General features: G+C 39.6%; 2 protein-coding genes across 4 annotated transcripts in view; both read right to left on the reverse strand.

Annotated features, from left to right (window-relative positions):
- Positions 1 to 425: 425 nt before the first annotated feature.
- On the reverse strand, positions 426 to 17,166 carry LOC143715393 (coagulation factor IX). Of its 2 annotated transcripts, none has more exons than XM_077207147.1 (9): positions 17,045 to 17,166; positions 10,457 to 10,614; positions 9,753 to 9,777; positions 9,551 to 9,664; positions 7,700 to 7,831; positions 6,459 to 6,763; positions 5,887 to 6,001; positions 5,481 to 5,708; positions 426 to 1,310 (listed from the first exon to the last, which is right to left on the reverse strand). In XM_077207147.1, exons 1-9 carry the CDS (start codon positions 17,112 to 17,114, stop codon positions 961 to 963), a joined length of 1,497 nt encoding a protein of 498 aa, XP_077063262.1. In that variant the 5' UTR covers positions 17,115 to 17,166; the 3' UTR covers positions 426 to 960. The 2 variants fall into 2 exon arrangements, with proteins under 2 accessions (XP_077063262.1, XP_077063263.1); XM_077207148.1 differs by having other exon boundaries at positions 1,064 to 1,290.
- A 625-nt stretch (positions 17,167 to 17,791) lies between these two features.
- The window catches only part of igsf11 (immunoglobulin superfamily member 11), a 141,700-nt gene continuing 138,283 nt past the window's right edge, over positions 17,792 to 21,208 (reverse strand). For both annotated transcript variants that reach the window (XM_077207154.1, XM_077207155.1), the window contains exon 7: positions 17,792 to 20,388. In XM_077207154.1, coding sequence (XP_077063269.1) covers positions 19,914 to 20,388 — 475 coding nt within the window. In that variant the 3' untranslated portion in view covers positions 17,792 to 19,913. The remainder of the gene's footprint in view (positions 20,389 to 21,208) is intronic.

Genomic DNA, 21,208 nt, shown 5'->3' on the forward strand with positions numbered 1-21,208 from the left:
AAACCGAACCAGAGGCTCAAAAACATGATTATCGAAAACAAGCTTTAACCAATGATATTGGACAATAAAATATTAAAAGTGTTGCATTAATCATGTCTCTTAAAGATTTTGAACTTCATACGATTGCAGAAGTCAATTCCTCAAGATCCAGAACTACTGGAAATATCCAAGTATATAAATTTTATACGAAAATCCATGAAAATATTTTTTTTTTCTGGCCAAATACATGTAAGCAGCATGGCTTAAAGAAATGTATATTTCAAATTAATAAAGTACATTCTGGCTAAATGCATTTTAAAAAGTGACCAAAATATTATGAAAAATATATTTATGTAAATATTTTATAATATATAAATATTTTGAAATCTATTATTATATATATACACACACACTTATGTGTATTTTGAGAAACACACACAAATGGACACATTTTTGCACATTTTTATTTTTAAGAGTTACTTGATTTCTTTTATTTCTTGCATATCCATGTCAGAAAACATGTTTTTGTTTGTATGAAAATTTAAGAGCCGAAAAAAAAGCACTAAACAAGCAAAACATCGTTAACACTACAATTTCATTAGTTAACATGAACTAACAATGAACAATACTTCTAAAGCATTTATTAATCTAAGTATATTATTAAAATCAAAAGTTATGCTGTTAATATATTTAATGGACCTGAGCTACACTGAAAAAAATGGTGAAGAAACAGTTTTCGCTCTAAAAATTGCAAGTAAATATCAATTACACAAAAAAATTAAAGTATAAGTATTGAAATCATATTTTCTTGTAAAACAGTCTAATAATCTTTGTTTTATTTACAACTTCCAAAATTTTTTTTTTTTACAGCATAACAAGAACTAACAATGAACAGTTGTATTTTTATGAACTAACACTAACAAAGATTAATTAAAACTTGTAATAGCTCATCGTTAGTTAATGCATAATGGGCGCTAATATTCACTGTACTTTCGCAGTCTGATTTTGTCTGGATTCCTCTTTCATCATCTCCTCCCGTATCCAGGATAAATAGTTTCCCAGTCGTGTATAAACCCCGTATTTGCCCTCGGCAGCGCATCTCTCGCCCCAGCTGACGACCCCGGCCAGGAACCACGTGCCCCGGTAGTTGACGACGAAGGGTCCCCCGCTGTCGCCCGTACACGCGTCCTTCTCCGCCATCAGATATCCCGCGCAGAACATGTTATCCGTGATCACCTGCTCCGTGGAGTTGATGCAGTTCATCTGATCCACCACCGGGAGCAGCACCTTCCTCAGGAATCGAGAGGAGCGCTGTAGGAAGCGAGTCGCACCTGCGATGGAGTTTTTAAATTAATAATAACTAACATTTATTTTCCTTGCGGGAATAACATTTCTATGCTTTTGAATCCTAAATGTTTCCAAAACCTTTGGTATAAATTCGTGACTGAGTGTGTGTGTTAGTGAATCATGTCTGGATATAACAAAAAGGGGAAATGAAACTAGACAGCTATGTAATTTATAAACTCGTGATTAAAGAACAAAGTGAAGCAATCGAGAAAACAGAGTTTGCTTCTACCTAGTAACAGAAGGGTTTGCATATGAAGAACCAATCAAATTGTAGGGAAATTATGTATATAATTGTATATTTAAATGTATAATTTTGAAAAATGATTATGTATATCATGTCTCTTTTGCTATTCTCCTAATCTATAAAAAATTCTTTTTGCTGGGGGGATTTTCTCCGAAATTTGTCTGAGATCCTCCGGCCGTGATTAAAGTAAATTCAAAGGCATTGTCTGGAGTTTGTCTAGTTAATGCTGCGCAGCAAGATAGGTTTAGGGGACTCAATTAGGAGACACGCTAGCGTATAAATATTATTGAACGGGGACGCCGATTAGAAGACAAGACCCAGGAAAACTAACGTCGATCAGGAGATGTTTAGGGACGTCGATTAGAAGACAAGACCCAGGAAAACTAACGTCGATCAGGAGACGTTTAGGGACGTCGATTAGAAGACAAGACCCAGGAAAACTAACGTCGATCAGGAGACGTTTAGGGACGTCGATTAGAAGACAAGACCCAGGAAAACTAACGTCGATCAGGAGACGTTTAGGGATGTCGATTAGTAGACGAGACCCAGGAAAACTAACGTCGATCAGGAGACGTTTAGGGATGTCGATTAGTAGACGAGATCCAGGAAAACTAATGTCGATCAGGAGACGTTTAGGGACGTAGTTTAGTAGACGAGACCCAGGAAAACTAACGTCAATCAGGAGACGTTTAGGGACGTCGATTAGTTGACGAGATCCAAGAAAACTAACGTCGATCAGGAGACGTTTAGGGACGTCGATTACTTGACGAGACCCAGGAAAACTAACATTGATCAGGAGATGTTTAGGGACGTCGTTTAGTAGACGAGACCCAGGAAAACTGACGTCGATCAGGAGACGTTTCGGGACGTCGATTACTTGACGAGACCCAGGAAAACTAACGTTGATCAGGAGACGTTTAGGGACGTCGTTTAGTAGACGAGACCCAGGAAAACTGACGTCGATCAGGAGACGTTTAGGGACGTCGATTAGTTGACGAGACCCAGGAAAACTGACGTCGATCAGGAGACGTTTAGGGACGTCAATTAGTTGACGAGACCCAGGAAAACTGACGTCGATCAGGAGACGTTTAGGGACGTCAATTAGTTGACGAGACCCAGGAAAACTAACATTGATCAGGAGACGTTTAGGGACGTCGTTTAGTAGACGAGACCCAGGAAAACTAACGTCGATCAGGAGACGTTTAGGGACGTCAATTAGTTGACGAGACCCAGGAAAACTGACGTCGATCAGGAGACGTTTAGGGACGTCAATTAGTTGACGAGACCCAGGAAAACTGACGTCGATCAGGAGACGTTTAGGGACGTCAATTATTTGACGAGATCCAGGAAAACTAATGTCGATCAGGAGACGTTTAGGGATGTCGATTAGTTGACGAGATCCAGGAAAACTAATATCGATCAGGAGACGTTTAGGGATGTCGATTAGTAGACGAGACCCAGGAAAACTGACGTCCATCAGTAGACGTTTAGGGACGTCAATTAGTTGGCGAGATCCAGGAAAACTAACTTTGTTAAGGAGACGTTTAGGGACGTCAATTAGTAGACGAGACAAGGGAAAACTAATGTCGATCAGGAGACGTTTAGGGACGTCGATTAGTAGACAAGACCCAGGTAAACAAACTTCATTAAGGAGACGTTTAGGAACGTCGATTAGTAGACGAGACCCAGGAAAACTAACATCGATCAGGAGACGTTTAGGGATGTCGATTAGTAGACGAGACCCAGTTAAACTAACGTCGATCAGGAGACGTTTAGGGATGTCAATTGGTAGACGAGTCCCAGGAAAACTAATGTCGATCAGGAGACGTTTAGGGATGTCAATTGGTAGACGAGTCCCAGAAAAACTAACGTCGATCAGGAAACGTTTAGGGACGTCGATTAGTAGACGAGACCCAGGAAAACTAACATCGATCAGGAGACGTTTAGGGATGTCGATTAGTAGACGAGACCCAGTTAAACTAACGTCGATCAGGAGACGTTTAGGGATGTCAATTGGTAGACGAGTCCAAGGAAAACTAACGTCGATCAGGAGACGTTTAGGGATGTCAATTGGTAGACGAGTCCCAGGAAAACTAAAGTCGATCAGGAGACGTTTAGGGACGTCGATTACTAGACGAGACCCAGGAAAACTAACATCAATCAGGAGACGTTTAGGGACGTCGATTAGTAGACGAGACCCAGTTAAACTAACGTTGATCAGGAGACGTTTAGGGATGTCAATTGGTAGACGAGTCCCAGGAAAACTAATGTCGATCAGGAAACGTTTAGGGACGTCGATTAGTAGACAAGACCCAGGTAAACTAAAATCGATCAGGAGATGTTTTGGGATGTCGATTAGTTGACGAGATCCAGGAAAACTAAAATCGATCAGGAGACGTTTAGGGATGTCGATTAGTAGACGAGACCCAGGAAAACTGACGTCGATCAGGAGACGTTTAGGGATGTCGATTAGTTGACGAGATCCAGGAAAACTAATGTCGATCAGGAGACGTTTAGGGATGTCGATTAGTAGACAAGACCCAGGAAAACTGATGTCGATCAGGAGAGGTTTAGGGATGTCGATTAGTAGACGAGACCCAGGAAAACTAACATTGATCAGGAGACGTTTAGGGATGTCCATTAGTAGACGAGACCCAGGAAAACTAACATCGATCAGGAGACGTTTAGGGAAGTCGATTAGTAGACGAGACCCAGGAAAACTGACGTCGATCAGGAGACATTTAGGGACTTCAATTAGTTGGAGAGATCCAGGAAAACTAACGTCTATCAGGAGACGTTTAGGGATGTCGATTAGTAGACGAGATCCAGGAAAACTAACATCGATCAGGAGACGTTTAGGGACGTCGTTTAGTAGACGAGACCCAGGAAAACTAATGTCGATCAGGAGACGTTTAGGGATGTCGATTAGTAGACGAGACCCAGGAAAACTGACGTCGATCAGGAGACATTTAGGGACTTCAATTAGTTGGAGAAATCCAGGAAAACTAACGTCTATCAGGAGACGTTTAGGGATGTCGATTAGTAGACGAGACCAAGGAAAACTAATGTCGATCAGGAGACGTTTAGGGATGTCGATTAGTAGACGAGATCCAGGAAAACTGACGTCGATCAGGAGATGTTTAGGGACGTCGATTAGTAGACTAGACCCAGGAAAACTAATGTCGATCAGGAGACGTTTAGGGACGTCGATTAGTAGACAAGACCCAGGTAAACTAACTTCGTTAAGGAGACGTTTCGGGACGTCGATTAGTAGACGAGACCCAGGAAAACTAACATTGATCAGGAGGCGTTTAGGGATGTCGATTAGTAGACAAGACCCAGGTAAACTAACTTCGTTAAGGAGACGTTTCGGGACGTCGATTAGTAGACGAGACCCAGGAAAACTAACATCGATCAGGAGACGTTTAGGGACGTCGATTAGTAGACGAGACCCAGGTAAATTAACGTCGATCAGGAGACGTTTAGGGATGTCAATTAGTAGACGAGTCCCAGGAAAACTAATGTCGATCAGGAGACTTTTAGGGACGTCGATTAGTAGACGAGACCCAGGTAAACTAACGTCAATCATGAAACGTTTAGGGACGTCGATTAGTAGACGAGACCCAGATAAACTAACGTCGATCAGGAGACGTTTAGGGACGTCGATTAGTAGACAAGACCCAGGTAAACTAACTTCGTAAAGGAGACGTTTCGGGATGTCGATTAGTTGACGAGACCCAGGATAACTAACATCGATCAGGAGACGTTTAGGGACGTCGCTTAGTAGACTAGACCCAGGTAAACTAACTTCGATCAGGAGACGTTTCGGGACGTCGGTCGATAAGTAGACAATACAGGTAGACTTAAATCAGGTGCGAAAGATGCGAAAGCAGAAAAATTGTCCACGCACCCCATCCCGTCACCAGGCCCTGTTCTCCGGGCTTTAGGAGTCGCTCCGCCAGGTTGGCGTCTGGAAGGCAAACCGGAGCGGCGAACGGCCCCGGGGTAACGGGGTCAGACAGGTACAGCAGGGCGATGTCACTGTCGAAGGTGTATTCGTGGAAATGAGGGTGGAGGACCACCTTCTCAACTTTGATCGTCTGCTCGTCTTTGTCGGGACGCATCTTATCGTAGTCTCCTGTGTGTGTGTGAATAAGTTAAGTTCATGTCTGGGTTCAGCACAAAATCTGAAAAAGGTACAAACAAGCTTTCATACACGTCCGTTCAAAATTGTTATGTGATAACCTCTTTTCCGAACACTGCAACACAAGCCTCATATGTAACATGAAGGGTCCCAACAGACAGACGTCACTCACCGACGGTCACATGATTTGGTGTTTGCTGGAGACAGTGTGCTGCCGTCACCACCCAGCGCAGATCGATCAGAGAGCCGCCGCAGAAACCGTGCTCATCCTCACGACGAAGAAGAACCTGCAGCGTTTTCATTCAAAGTGTTAAGGTCCTTGCACACTGAGTCTGAAATTTTCTTATGCGTTTTTTCATGTTCGTCATTCAGTGGCTCTGAATTGTCAAAACACCTCTTAAAATGCTTGCTACGGATGCGGAAACGCAGAAAATCGAACCGGATTCAAAAACATTTTAATGACGCACGAAACAGAAAAAGCAGAATTTTCGCACCTAAAAAAATAAATACGACCTCACGTTATGTCAATCACGCTTGCACACTGCTTCCGAAATTTTCGTCCGTCATAGAAAAATTTGAATCGGCGTCGATTTTCTGCGTTGTTCGCATCTGTCGCAAGCAGCTTGAATGGTGTTTTGACAATTCAGAGCCACCGAATCACGAATATGAAAAAACGCATACGGAAATTTCGGACTCAGTGTGCAAGGACCTTAAAGGTCATGTGAAGGATCAGATTCGGCCCACCTGCCACGGACTCCCGCCCTGACCCTGCAGCTGACCTCCAACAATACGCGTATCCTCATTTGCACCTGTGATGTCACTTCCTGTCTCTGAGAGTTCATCCTGTGAAGCAGGTTTGGCTTGTTGAAGTGTGGTTTGGTTTGGCGGGAGAGTCGAGTTGTCCAGTGAACTTCTGTTGTGATGTAATGAGTGGGAGGAGTTTGTCACGGTGTGGGTGTGGTTTACATCATCAGGGTCTGTGGTGCTCATATCATCAAGAGAGCGAGACATGATCCCACCACTCCATTGTTTCCCACAGGGGTACTGCACTAACACACACACACACACACACACATATATATACAGACACACACAAAAACACAGGCACACACAGAAACATCTAGATTTGTTCAGGTATACTGTTTACATTTATAAAAAAACATCATGAAAGCTGTAAAAAAAAAAAGTGCATATTTCGCCAAAAAGTACGAGAAATAATAAATAATATTTTGTTTTAGCAAAATTATGCATATATATATATGTATATATATATATATATATATATATATATGTATATATATATATCAGTTATTATTTATAATTATTATTTATAATAGTTTAACTAAAACCATCAAAACACATTTTCATTACTTGAAATGAAATCTACATTGACTAAAAAAAATCAAATATAAAAAGCTTAATTTATTTCAGCTGGTTACCAAAATTTCAAATTTTTAGTGTAAGTTCTCTAAAATAACTAATACTGAATAAACTAAAGCAAAAAATTAAAATTATATGGACAGTTAAGAAAAATTCCAGAAACAAATTCAATGAAAAATAAAACAGATTATAAAATAAGCTATACAAGTATATCAATAATACTGTAAAAAAAAAAACAACACACACAATTGTTGCACTCTAACTGAAAATTATGTTGCTTCATGTGCATCGAGCCAAAAAATAAATAAAAAATTAACGCAAACAAAGGGATTGCAAACCGTAAACTGAGTTAGATTCAGACTGGAAAATATTCACTATGAAGGTCTAACAAAAATATTTTTATTGTATAAACTGCATATAGTGCAAAAAAAAAATGCAAGAGTGAAACCTGTGCGGTTAGCAATCCCTTTCTTTGCACATTCTCTTAATAATGCTCAAAATATTGAATTTCCTTGATTTTAAGGACATGCTTGGTGAGATTCACCTTTAAAATTTGAATGATTGAGCTGATCTCTTTTGTTGCACAGCTGTGTGTGTGTTTGTACCTGATGGATTGCAGCTGCGTAGGTCTTCATCCAGCTGATAGCCGTCTGCACATCTGCACACAACACCTGGAGTCTGCTCTGAGCTGCAGAAGTGCAGACACCCTCCGTTCTTATATCTGCAGTCAAACACCTCTGAACACACACACACACACACACACACACACACTCACTGTCTGCTATCTGTGAGGAAATATTTATGAGCACCCTGGTGAAAAAAAAATGCTAAAACTGAGATGGTCCTCACTGCAGAACATGAAATCCACGGGGAGGAGTCGGATCCAGATCCAACTCCTCCCACCATACATATACCTAAACCTACCCATCTCCGCCACCTAATCCCTAAACCCACCCCTAATCCCTAAACTCACACCTAAACCTACCCATCTCCGCCCCCTGATCCCTAAACCCACCCCTAATCCCTAAACCCACTCCTAATCCCTAAACCCACTCCTAATCCCTAAATCCACCCCTAATCCCTAAACCCACTCCTAATCCCTAAACCCACCTCTAATCCCTAAACCCACTCCTAATCCCTAAACCCACCCCTAATCCCTAAACCCACCTCTAATCCCTAAACCCACTCCTAATCCCTAAACCCACTCCTAATCCCTAAACCCACTCCTAATCCCTAAACCCACTCCTAATCCCTAAACCCACCCCTAATCCCTAAACCCACCCCTAATCCCTAAACCCACCCCTAATCCCTAAACCCACTCCTAATCCCTAAACCCACCTCTAATCCCTAAACCCACTCCTAATCCCTAAACCCACCCCTAATCCCTAAACCCACTCCTAATCCCTAAACCCACTCCTAATCCCTAAACCCACTCCTAATCCCTAAACCCACCCCTAATCCCTAAACCCACTCCTAATCCCTAAACCCACTCCTAATCCTACCCATCTCCACCCCTTGGATCTTGATCCGACTCCTCCCCGTGGATCTCATGTACTGCATTGAGGTGCTACTAAGAAAACTTGCAGCCAGACTAATTCAGTTTACTTCAAGTGTGTTGATGATGTGTGCTTTTTTGGAACAACTAATTTTGTACTAAGTATATTATAGTTGTAATTAAATTGGCTCTGATATTTAGTGTACTTTTGTGTGCTAAAGTGGAACAATTCGTATGAATTTTACAAGGTGGCTAATTCGTATCAATTCACACGACCTCACTCGTACGAATTTGTATGATTTTTGCTAAATTGTGCATATTTTACGAGTTGCCCAATTCATATAAATTCTTACGATTAAAGTGTACTTTATTTGTGTTACAAGTACATTACAAATTCATTACGAGTGTCTTCGAAACATACAAAAAATATACCATAAGTGTATTATATTTGAGTAAAAAGTATTTGCTTATTAATACCTTTGGCTTATTTCAAATACTACAAATTGCACACTTTGTCTTCAAAAACAAATGCACATTAATAAACAAATATTACTTAGCTAGACTTTGTACACTATACTATTGTATATTGCACCAGTATTGTTACAATTATCATTTTCAGCACACACCTGAAATATATTTAAAATAAAGTGCAAATAAATACACTTTTAAAAAATAAACAGAATTTTCACTTCAAGTATATTTTTCTAAAATATATTTTTAGAAAACATACTAAAGTACAATTATTTTAAAGTGTGTTAAAAGTTGAATTGTGAAAATAGGTAGAAGCATGATGCTAATATACTTTTAATATATTTAAAGATAGTAAGACATTTTGTTAGTATATTTACAATGTACTGTTGAAAAAGGAAATATATTTCAAATACAATAAAGTATACTTGTTTTCCACTAGGGCATCCATACGATCATTAGTATCATGCAGAATAAGTGAGTACTAGTGAACCTGTTTGACAGTTGTGTCCGCTGTACTGTGGAGGACAGAGACACTCGTGAACACCTCGACTCTCACTGCAGATCCCTCCGTTCACACACGGGTTAAAGCGACACAGGTTCCCATCTAAACAACACATTTACCTCAGCACCTTACCTCAACACGGCTCATTTAGAAGAGTACGACAGTAAAAGACTCCCAGCACAACACTTACTCCGATATCTGTACCAGAACTCCATCTAAAAGAACACGAGAAGTCAGAGGACAGTGATGTCATTGCACTCATAACAATGAAAGTTCCGTTTAGAACTAAAGATGTTTTTGCAGTGTGATGTCATAGAAGAATTCGAGTAAGTGAAATAAAAATGCAAAACGGAATGTATAGAATTTTTTATCCTTTTCTTTTGGGATTTCTTTTTTGTAAGTTATCCCCTGTAAACAAAAAAAAAAATATTATTATCATTTATGATTTATGAATGTGAAAGATAATAGTTGAATACATTGTGATCCTCTATATGTGTATGTTGTTAAAAAAACTAACATTTTTTAAATAAAAAAGAACTTTTTAAGAAACCCACCTGGATGTTCATGTGCTTTATAAAGAACTCAGAAACCAAAACATTGATCTGTAGTACTTAATGAATCATCAGGAACTTTAAAGAACCATATAGCAACGCAAGAACCCTATAAGTCCCCACAAAATCAAGCCCCGCCCACATTTGTTCTTGTTCCAGAAGCATTTCACTCAGATATACGGCAACTTCTGTTTCAAGGTGACTTTAAAAAGATGAACCAAACTAAATGTGTTCTGTAAAGATCATAAAGAACCATTACTTGTTAATCTGGAAAATTTAATGGAAGCACAAACAGTAAAGAGATTTAGAGATATCAAAGTGAGACCAGATCATGTGACTGTACCGTTTTCTCTCTGCTCTGGAAGATCTCGGCCGCCTCCTCCAGAGAGCACAGCTCCTCGTAACACTCGCGCTCCAGATTCCCAGGCTTCATCTCCTCCAGGAAGACGTTTGCTCTTCGAGTCCTGAGCAGACGAACAGCATCACGCCTGTCCAGAAACACTGAACACACGGCAGGTTTAATGAAAACATACCCAGCTAACAGGGAACGTTCTGGCAAAGTTCTCTCAAAGCGACAAACAGGGTTTATGCAAAGCCACATATATATATATATATATATATATATATATATTATTTCACCCTAGTACTAAAACTCTGTAAGACAATAAATGAACAAAATGTAAAATATTGGGCAGAAACCCGTACTATTGTCCACCCTTTATGTCTCTCTTTGGGTTTTGCAAATATTTTGGCCAATGAAAAGTATTAAAAAGAGTTCCTGACTAAACCTCATATCTCCATTGGATACATAAACTGTCAATCAAACCTCGTAACTCCGCCCTGCCGCTATTGCGAAGTTTGGAGCCTCTGCTTGTTTGCAATGCAATGCAAGGGTAGATAAAGTATTGGCTTTGAATAAGTAGAGTTTTTTTTAACTCACTAGACTATATGTTAGAGACATTTCCATTTCATATATTTGAAGTGATTTAATAATTCGAATATAATCAAGTTTAAGTTAGATAAATATTATTTATGTAGGCCTATTATTTGTGAGTATTTGCACTGAATGTTATGAATCTTCAAATGGAGACTGGTTATGTATTTCGATCGGGCTGTAAGTGTGTGTGTGTGTGTGTGTGTGTGTGTGTGTGTGTTGGGGTTCGGATATAATTTCCATAATCTGTGTCAATGGCGTGTGTGTGTGAGTTATTAGGCTTGTTCGAGTTGAACCGACGCTGCACAGACCGATCGGTTTATGACATCAAAGTACCGCGAGAGCGAATAGAAAGTAGACAACTCCTTATGCGTTTGAAGTGCTCTCGCGGTACTTTGATGTCATAAACCGATCGGTCTGTGCAGCGCCGGTTCAAGTCGAACAAGCCTAATATCTGCGAAGCTATGACTCAACCGTTTGCTTTATTCACTTTCATTCGTCGAAAATAAACTACTAAGAAGCTATATTACGACTCATGCATCAGTTGCTCTCCCCTATCTGGACAGCGGCTCATTACAAATGTGCCGCTATATTGAAGTCCGAGAATCGCGTGAAGACGCGGAAGCGGATCGTGCGCAACGAGCCGATAAACTGTCAATCGATGTGAAGATTAAGATGATATACAGCGCTGGATCTGACTTCACAAAGACGCTGTTTGAACATGCTGTGCGGTGAGTAGCCTTTTGGCAAGTTTTTATTATGGATTATTATGCTCTCGGCCGAGCTGCGATGGAAGTGTGATTAAGCTGTGATGATCTGATATGGCGTGTATTGAAAGCTGTCTATGAACTTTACGAGTGTTCAAAGCAAGATTATCGGCACATGTGCACATGTTTTGAGGCTTGATGATGAGCAGTCTTGCAAGGTGGTTAAAAGTTGTTTAATTTGGGCCAAAGATTTAAGCCAGTTATTTGGATGCAAGCTTGATTCTCATTCTGATCAATAAACAAAGGTTACAGATGAATACACTCTTAGCCAAACCCACAAAGCGAGTGTGAATAACAGGAAGTGTCTATGATGACTGACATTGAAGGCACTGATATTGCAATTGAACGTTTTAAATCAATTAGCAAGCAAGCTTGGGGCCTGTGCAAGAAAAATAAATGAATTGAACGCTTTGATGGTTGATGGGAGCAATGCTGACAAAGTCAGTGGAATTGAATTTCAAAGAGCTTTAAATGAGTTTTATTAAGTGCACGAGTCTGTACAATTGCTTTTATCTGATGATGTCAAAGAAAGTGAAAGGATTGGCTGGTTTTAGCTGGTAAGGGTCACTTAAACCAAGTTCTCGAATGAATTAGAGCTGTGGAAAAATAACCAATCTGATCCACAGACTTTGATTGAGCCTATTGAAAATGCATCCAATGTCTCTAAAGGTTCAAAAAGATCAAAATAAACCGAGACCCAGTTCAATTCTGCCGGCTCGTGTGTAAAATTGCAGCCGATAAAGCAGCTTTTTTTGCTCGTGCTGAAGCTCTTGAAATGAAACAGGTGCTTGAGTTGGAAAAAGCTGCAATCTAAGGAAGCTTTTCAGTTGCTGTATGAAATAGAGGCTGTGAATGCAAAATTAAAGGTGTTGGAGATTTCCGAAGCAAGTTCACAACCTAGTTCTCACTCATCTATCAAATTAGGAAATGCTATGAACAAATATCTGGATAAAGCTCTGGAAAAAAAACGTCTTTGCTCATTGAGTCTGAATCATCTCTACATTTTACGAGGATTGGAACAATTCCTAAAACAACTCTGCGAAGGATTCCTCATTGAACGCAAACATCTTCCAAGCTTGCTAATCAAACAGCAACTGCAGCTACAACTACAACATCACACATAGTGAAGCCGGTAACACCAACATTGCCCGTGTTGATCTTGGTCCTGTTCTGCAAAGACAAAGCAATATGGGTGATTTACTCGTGACCCGGAAGAAACAAGCCTCACCTCCTGATGATCCCCTGGAATATAGACCTTTCATGAGGTCTTTCATAGATAATATTGAGGAGAAAACGGATTATCTGGTACAGTTTGAGTTCTTGAGCTTATTTGAAGTTGTCTCTACATGAACGCTAGCAGATTTTCAAAGATTTCTAAAGCACAATTTTGGAGATAAATTTAAGATTGCTAGTGCATAGATGGAGAAAGCTTTAAAACGGGGTAACATTCGCTCCGATGATGGAAAAGCATTGTATAGTTATGCAATCTACCTCAGAGGATTCAGCACAAGATCTGGCTAACAGATTGAATGGTAAACTCAACTCTACAAATAATTGTCTAGGCTTCCTTATAAGATAAGAGAAATAGTGAAATTCTGGAATTCACTCAAAGAAATTCAGACTTTGTAGCTTTCATTAAGAAACAAGCTAATATTCTTCTTGATCCAGTCTTTGGAGAGATTCAAGACCTGAAAACAAATTCTAACATCAGAAAGACGTCGATGATTGAACTTCCATCATATAAATGTTCCTGCAGGAAAAGTTTTGTTACCACGGTTTCTTCTATCGAAGTATCAAAGGAGAATAGTCAACAAAAGGAAAATCCTCATCTTTTAGTAAGCCCTGTTTGTTTTGTGCCTGTGATCATGCAATGAACTCCTGTGTTAAAATGGCGAACACATCACATGAGGATAAAATTGAATTCTTTGGAAACAAATGGGTCTTTGTTTTGCTCGTCTCAAAAAAGGACATCTAACAAAGGCCTGCAAAAAACATCTAATTTGCCAAGTATGATCTAAGAAACATCTGACAGTGCAGCAAATCATAAATGCTTCATTGAATGGAGACTCACTTAGTTCACCGACTGATGTGAAGAGAGAGGATGATGCTAGAAAAGTTAAATCCAAAAATGCGTTTCCACTGAAATTACCCGGAACAATTTGTCCCAGGAACTTTTTTTCCCCCTCAGACCTGTTGCTTTCTAATGATGGCAATTTCAAAACACTGCTTCATGAAGCTTTGAAGCCTTTACGAATCTTTTGTTCCGAATCAATGGTTCGGAGCGTGTATCAAACTGCCGGAGTCACGTGATTTCAGTAAACGAGGCTTCATTACGTCATAACTGTTTTGAAACACTTGGAAATTTCAATGGTTCACCGCTGGAGGCGATGATCTCTGTCAACCCATGATCATGATGAGTCACTGAGAACCAATGAACAAGTGTCTGTGGGGTTTACCTGATCTCTGATCAGTTTTATTCATTTGTAGACATTTTAATTAGACATTAGTATAATTAAAATTAGGTAGTTAATAGTCTTATTTGGCCTGTTTAATATGAGCCATTCATAGGACAAACAAAACAAACCCTGAGAATTGATAAAAGAACACATTTACACATGATAATCTTATTAGATGATTAGATAATTGCATTTGAAAGATTTTACTTTCAGTAAAGAATTTGCAATAGATTGTAAAAGGTGTTTTTATGCATGTTTGGCCTGGGTTTTTGTTGCATTTACACTGTTCTGACCACTAGGGGTCACTGTGGAGACGGGTGTCAGATTGTTTCAAAGCCTAGGGACAATATGGCACATTTGATTCGGTTTCAGTGTTTAACGAAGCCTCGATCTGCTCACCGCTACTGCTTTCTGCGTTTCCACCGCGGTTTAAATTACTGTGAAGATTAGGCAAGGTAGTGCCTAAACTTAGGACTGCACGCACCACTACTGATTTTTTTAAAATGGTGGTTGAAATGAATGCTGCATGGAGTCAACCAATCAAAATGCGGCTTGAACTCAACCAATCGGCATGTTCAGCGCCCAAGTCCCACCCCCGAATGTTCCTGAACTTTGAAAAAGTACTAGCCTACCTCACAAACAAAAACTTTCTGAGGGGGAAATCTTCACCAGGAAATTCATTTAAACTAGCGCTGCACGATTAATGGCAATTTCCATGTAATCGCACTTAAATCGAGTTGGCTAATCGCGATGTTGAAATCGCAAAGGCTGTGATTGTTTGTAATGCGCTGCTTGTCAGTGACGTACGGCTCTGTAAACGCTTCTCACTCTGAAAGCACCGAGTTCGAGTCTCTTATAAACGTACATTTGAAAAAGCAACACGTGTCAAACATCTTTACAAACATGAGAAGCATTTATGAACCTCTGGTCCAACAAAAGACATTTAATAACATGCTTTTACTCCAAACTCACTTCCTAAGGACAGTTGAGCTCCTCCTTCTGTGAGATGATGTGTTTCTGACACAGAATAAGACATTTGTGTGTTTATTAGTCATGTTTAATCAAAGCGTTTCAATCTTCATATTATTCAGATACAGCGATGAAGCCCATAGGGATTTCCTGGAATGATGTGTGTTATCGTACTTCTGTGGGGCATATTTGGTGTGTGTGTGTGTTTGGAGCTGTTTCTTCCCCCAGTTGTGCCAACTTCTCATGCATAAGATGAGAAACCCGAATTTTCTTTTGAGGACCCAGAGATTCCTGGAAATTGTGAACAACTGTGTTGTTAAATGAGATAGTCATTAGCAAATACGCCTTCCATTCCCCACAGAATTATTGGCCTTTAGGTTGAATTTCCCGGACCGCAAAAGGTACGCCGAGTTAAAGTGTGGACAAACAATATTCTGGAGAGACCTATTAGCAAATTATGCTTCCTAAGCGACATGTCACGAGAATATGAAGAAACTGGCCATAAGATCATAAGACTCTGACACTTTTGAAAGAACTATGGACTCCTTTTTGAATGAATTATTAGAACTGTCACAAGTTGACAATTAGGGGCCGGAATAGTTGGAGCCATTTCAATTTCATATTTGGACTCAATGGACTCACTTAATAATTTGAATATAATCAAGTTTAGGTTTGATAATTATTATTTGTGAGTATTTGCACTGAATTTTCGAATGGAGACTTGTGGTTATGCATTTCGATAGGGTTGTAAGGAAGTGGGGGGTGGGGGGGGGGGGGGGGCGGTTCAGATCGTGTGTCAATGGTGGCGTGTGCGCGTGAGTTATTATCTGCGAATCTATGACTAAACTGTTTGTTTTGTTCAATTTTATTCTGTGAAAATAAACTAAGAAGCTATACTACGGACTCATGCATCAGTTGCTCTCCCCTATCTGGACAGCGGCTCATTACAAATGTGCCGCTATAACATATAAAGGCTAACGTTTTATGTATTTGAGGAGCAAAAAGTATTTTGCCTATGTTACAATATGAGGTAAATCTGGCCCTGGCGACAAGCCTTACACTGTAAGTTGTTCGGCCACTGTATACGTTTACAATGTTTTTATTGCAGACTCTCAAGGCTTTTTAGTTTTAGTTCAGGTAGAATATGCAATATCTAGCTTCCATGGCTGCAATACGCTGTGTTTCCCACCAACTGGCAACCCAGGGTGTCGAAAATACTATTGGATGAATTGGGAGTGGGAGGGATCACACAGACCAAAACAAAAACAGACACAACCGGCACACACATTTCCAGCCAGAATGACTGGCTGTAGCATTGCTTTTTTTAACCTTAGCATGTTTCCTAAACCTCTGCAAACATTATTATACTTTTAAGCTTTAATGTTGGGATATAAAGGGTTTGTGTTCGTTTTTGTGAGGTTACAGAGTAGAGCCTGTGCTTCAGTCCAAGAGAAGACCAAGACACTAAAGTGTTTTGTTTGAGTGTACTTAAATCTTTAAGTAAAATTGGGTTACACTCAAGGTTTCCAAGTAGTTACCTCTACTAAGAGGTAGTTTTATCAACTCAAAAATTATGAGCTAATTTACTTGCTAAATTTAAGGCAATCAGTTTCCACAAGTTTTCTAAGTAAACTCAACTAACTACATTTTACAGTGCATATTAATGTTTGCAAAATGATCAAATTGAACATTCCCTGTGATTCATAATTTTCTTTAACGATCACATGACAACAACAAAAAAACACCTGGAAGTTTTGAACATTCAATAATAACGTTTTAATAACTTAACGGGAACGTTAGCAAACCTGGTGACTGGAGCGCTGAGGTCAGATGTAGTAAAAGAAGAATCGTTATCCAGCTCATTGATTCAGACATCAAGAAACCGCAGCAGATGTGATGTAAATCAACCTGTTTGATACATAAATGGAAAAAAAGAGACTATTTTCACAATTACCTCCATCTACTGGTGTAAAAGATACATGAACCGTAGCTTACAGTAGATATAATTTACTGTAAGTCATAAGTTTTGTTTGAAGTAGGCTAAACCTTTTCATGAACATAATCTAAAACACCTGACATCTTTAAACTGCATATATTCAACCACAGATCTTTGTATTTTTCTCTATTATTTTTTCAGTATTCAGAGTTGATCATGAGCGTTTACTTGCCTTGTTGAGTTCACAGGGTTTTTTACGCCTGATTTAGCTCAATCCAGAGGATTTTAATGTTTCTGAAGACTGTTATAATGACAAACAGCAGCAAACCATTTTAAAACACTCAATCACTATTTGTACAACATCGACCTTTAGACAGACGGTGTTTACACACACAAACTCGATTTAGTCAGTATAAACACTTGTAAACATTTATGCAATAGTATGAACAATAAAAAGTAAAAAATACACCAGATCACTATGAAAATGTTTACTAAACAGATGTGCTTTATCATGTTTAAACAAACATGCATTTATTCACTTTCTTGAACTTGATGAGATTAATCTGTTCAATAAAAGGTTTTTTTTTTGTGTGTGTGGAAAAAATCACAAGTGAGATTTGGGCAAAAGAATGTTTTAATTCACATTCTATTCTACAAGTAGTTACATTATTTACAGTATTTAAAAAAAACAGCCAGACAAAGCAACAAATGAACGAAATAAACAGTGAATGTGTTAATATCATCAAACGTTTCTCAGTAATCCTTCATAAAACACACAGGACAATATGCAACTACCTGTTTGAAAGCAGCACCCGATTGAAGTGGATTTCCTGTAGTTCTGATTTAGTACGTCATGATGAGACCTACACTATTGATTAGACTCTATCTGTAGTGTTTTAGAGGTAGACTACGGCTCTAGTCAGCAGTGTCGGATTAGGATTGTTAAGACAGATCAAAGTAAGACTTTTTTTTCATATGAAAACAAACGCACATGAGGACGACACACAGCTCATCTGTCCTGCAGTAATACTGTCAAACTGAAGTCAAAGGTACTGAGGCTGCATCTGATTGGAGGAAATGGATAAATCTTGCATTAAATCGCACACTTTTTCTATGGAAGCTTATTTCTGCTACGAAAACAAAACACAATTTCGGACTCTTGTTTATATTTTACTTTTTTTTAAAGAATTGTAAATCAGAATTCAGAGAAAAAAGTTATACAAGTTATATCTTTCAAATTCTGAATTAATATCTTACAATTCTATTGTTTTGGAAAAAAGATGTGAACTTGCAATTACGAGTTTATAACAATTGTGAGAAAAAAGTCAGAATTGTGAGATTAAAAAGTCACAAAATAACAAAGTTACCTTTTATAATTTTTCTTTCCGTGGCGGAAACAAATAAGTCGAAGTCAGAATTCCAACATGTAAACTAAATATTGAAAAAAGTACATATTGCGAAATATAAATTTAGAATTCCATGAGAAACGGAATTGCGAGATGTTAACGCAGAATTCCGAGAAAAGTCAAAATTCCGAGAAAAAAAATCTAAATTCCGAGGTGTAAACTCAGAATTCCGAGAAAAGAGTCAGAGTTGCGAGATGTAAAAGGTGCATTCATGGCATGTCGGAATTATCTATTATATATTATATATAGTTCTACGAGGACGTGAGCACTTTTTAAACTCAGAATTTTCTAAGAGCTCAGACTTGTCCATGGACCATGGACCCTCTATGGTGGACGGCACTGATCCTCAACAACTCGTCTCAACACCGGCGTGATTACTTGGACTTCCAAAAGATGGAAATGGATAAATATTCTAAATGTTCCGATCCAATCTGACTTGTAATGCTGATCATAAATCATGCACTGTTCCTTCGTTGGGCAGAGGAGAACTGGCCCTCCGACTGAGTCTGGTTTCTCCCAAGGTTTTTTTCTCCATTCTGTCACCTGATGGAGTTTTGGTTCCTTGCCACTGTTGCTTTGGCTTTTGGCTTGCTTAGTTGGGGACATTTAATATTCAATAATATTATTGATCTGCCTTACTTAAGGTGGACGTTGACGCAATTTTCTTTTAGAAACAAACTCTGTTATATTATTTTCATTTTATCACTGTGAAGCTGCTTTGATACAATCTGTATTGTAAAAAGCGCTATTTAAATAAAGGTGACTTGACTTGACTTGACTTGTACCACATGACCCCTGTACCTACCACCTGACCACTGCAGATTTATTATAGTGTTGCTATAGAAATGCATAATTCTGTGTTCGAGGACTTGAGCAGCTCTGAATAGAATGTCACATGTTGTCATCTCGTAACGGTAATTACGACATGGTGTGAATGCAGCATAACTCGCAATTGTGAAAAAAAAAAAAAAACTAAATTGTGATTGAAAAAGTTGCAATTAATTATCGTGGCGGAAACAAGCTTCCATATATTACTTTTGTAATTCCAGTGTTCAAAAGCAATAAAATTGTAGTACAAAACAGCCGTATTGATCTAATCAAACTAAGCATCATGCACATTCAGATATTTTCTCTTGGGTTTGAGAAATACAGTAGATCACGTGATTTTAAGTGTATTTGTCGCTCAAGGGCTCTTTTTCTGCCAGTTTATCAAAAATTGAACTAACAAGCAACCAGGCAATATCAAAAACAAGGGCGTTGGGGATGTTAACAGAGCAGTTTTAGTTGGCATCAGCTGAACTCAGGTGATATAAAAGAGTTTTAATGTCCGCGTCAGACGAGGGATCCAGCTCGGCTCTGCGCCGGCACCATGACGGGGACGGCGCCCATGCGCTCGAGCGTGGCTTGGCTGACGGCGTACGAGTGTGTGTGTGTGTGCTGTTGTCCGTGCGCCACCGCCGGTGTGGTCGTGACGGGGGGGCGCAGGCTCAGCGAGCCGTTGCTGCGGGTGATGACGGGTGGCGAGGGGGCGGAGTTAGTCGTGACCACTAAAGTCTTGGGCGGCGGCAGGGTGTGGCTGCCGTTAGCATACGCGGGGCGCGGGGGGGCGCTCGAGCCGCCGGTGAAGGTCTGCCGCGTGTCGCCGTTGTAGCGCGTGTAGGAGTTGGTGTCGTAGTTGGGTTTGGGGTTGTGCCAGTAGCGGCTGTTGTAGGTGTTGGTGGACGTGAGCGTGTCGTTCTCCGAGGACGAGGCGTCGGCCTGGAACGCTTTGACTGATGATGATCTCTTCGGTGGGAGATCGTCCTCCCTGTGTGAGGAAGTAGAATTACATGTGAGAATCAGATCTGCATGCCCAGACAGCAATATAGTCCAATCAAATCCAACTTTATTTGTAAAGCACCTTTAAAACAACCAAGGTTGACCAAAGTGCTGGACATTGACATGATTTAGGACAGATTATAAATGCATGAGTAACAAAAACAAACATTTAAAACAAGGGAAAATAAGAATACAGAATACAACTCTCAAGCAGGTTTAAAGGCCAATTAATAAAAGTGAGTTTTAAGTCGTGATTTAAAAATGAGAAGGCTGGGGGCCAATCTGACATGCAGAGGCAAATCATTCCACAGCCTAAGGGCCACAACTGAAAATGCTTGATCCCCCCTATTATTTAGCCGCGTTCTAGGGACAAAAAAAGAGTAGCTGGTCAGTAGACCAGGATAATAATAAAGGATAAATCTGGTATTTAGCACTTTGAGTCTGTTTTCTAGTTTGTTTTGGATGAACTAGAGTGGTGGACACATGAATTTTGACAATGGGTTCTGTCTCGACTTTTGACTCTTTTAGAATCGCCTTTGACCGCTTCAGAGTGGCTACCGGCATGCACAAACATGTCCTTAAAACAACCCTTAACGATCGTTTTCAAAACTGTGCAACTCACCGAGTGTTAGTGGTGTTCGTTGATGATTAAAAAACAAATATATGTATGAAGCAATGTATGATTTCAATCCGTGTTATTTGCTATAGTGGAACTATTTTTTCAGATACCTCACAACTGCGTATAAACTTCCGCTCGATATTTGAGTCTGAAGCGTTAGCACACTCCCGACCACTTGATAGCGGTAGCG

The sequence above is a fragment of the Siphateles boraxobius genome, unplaced genomic scaffold (genome assembly GCF_051911475.1).
Source record: "Siphateles boraxobius isolate OS27281-9 unplaced genomic scaffold, OSU_SipBor_1 6, whole genome shotgun sequence".
Lineage (NCBI taxonomy): Eukaryota > Metazoa > Chordata > Actinopteri > Cypriniformes > Leuciscidae > Siphateles > Siphateles boraxobius.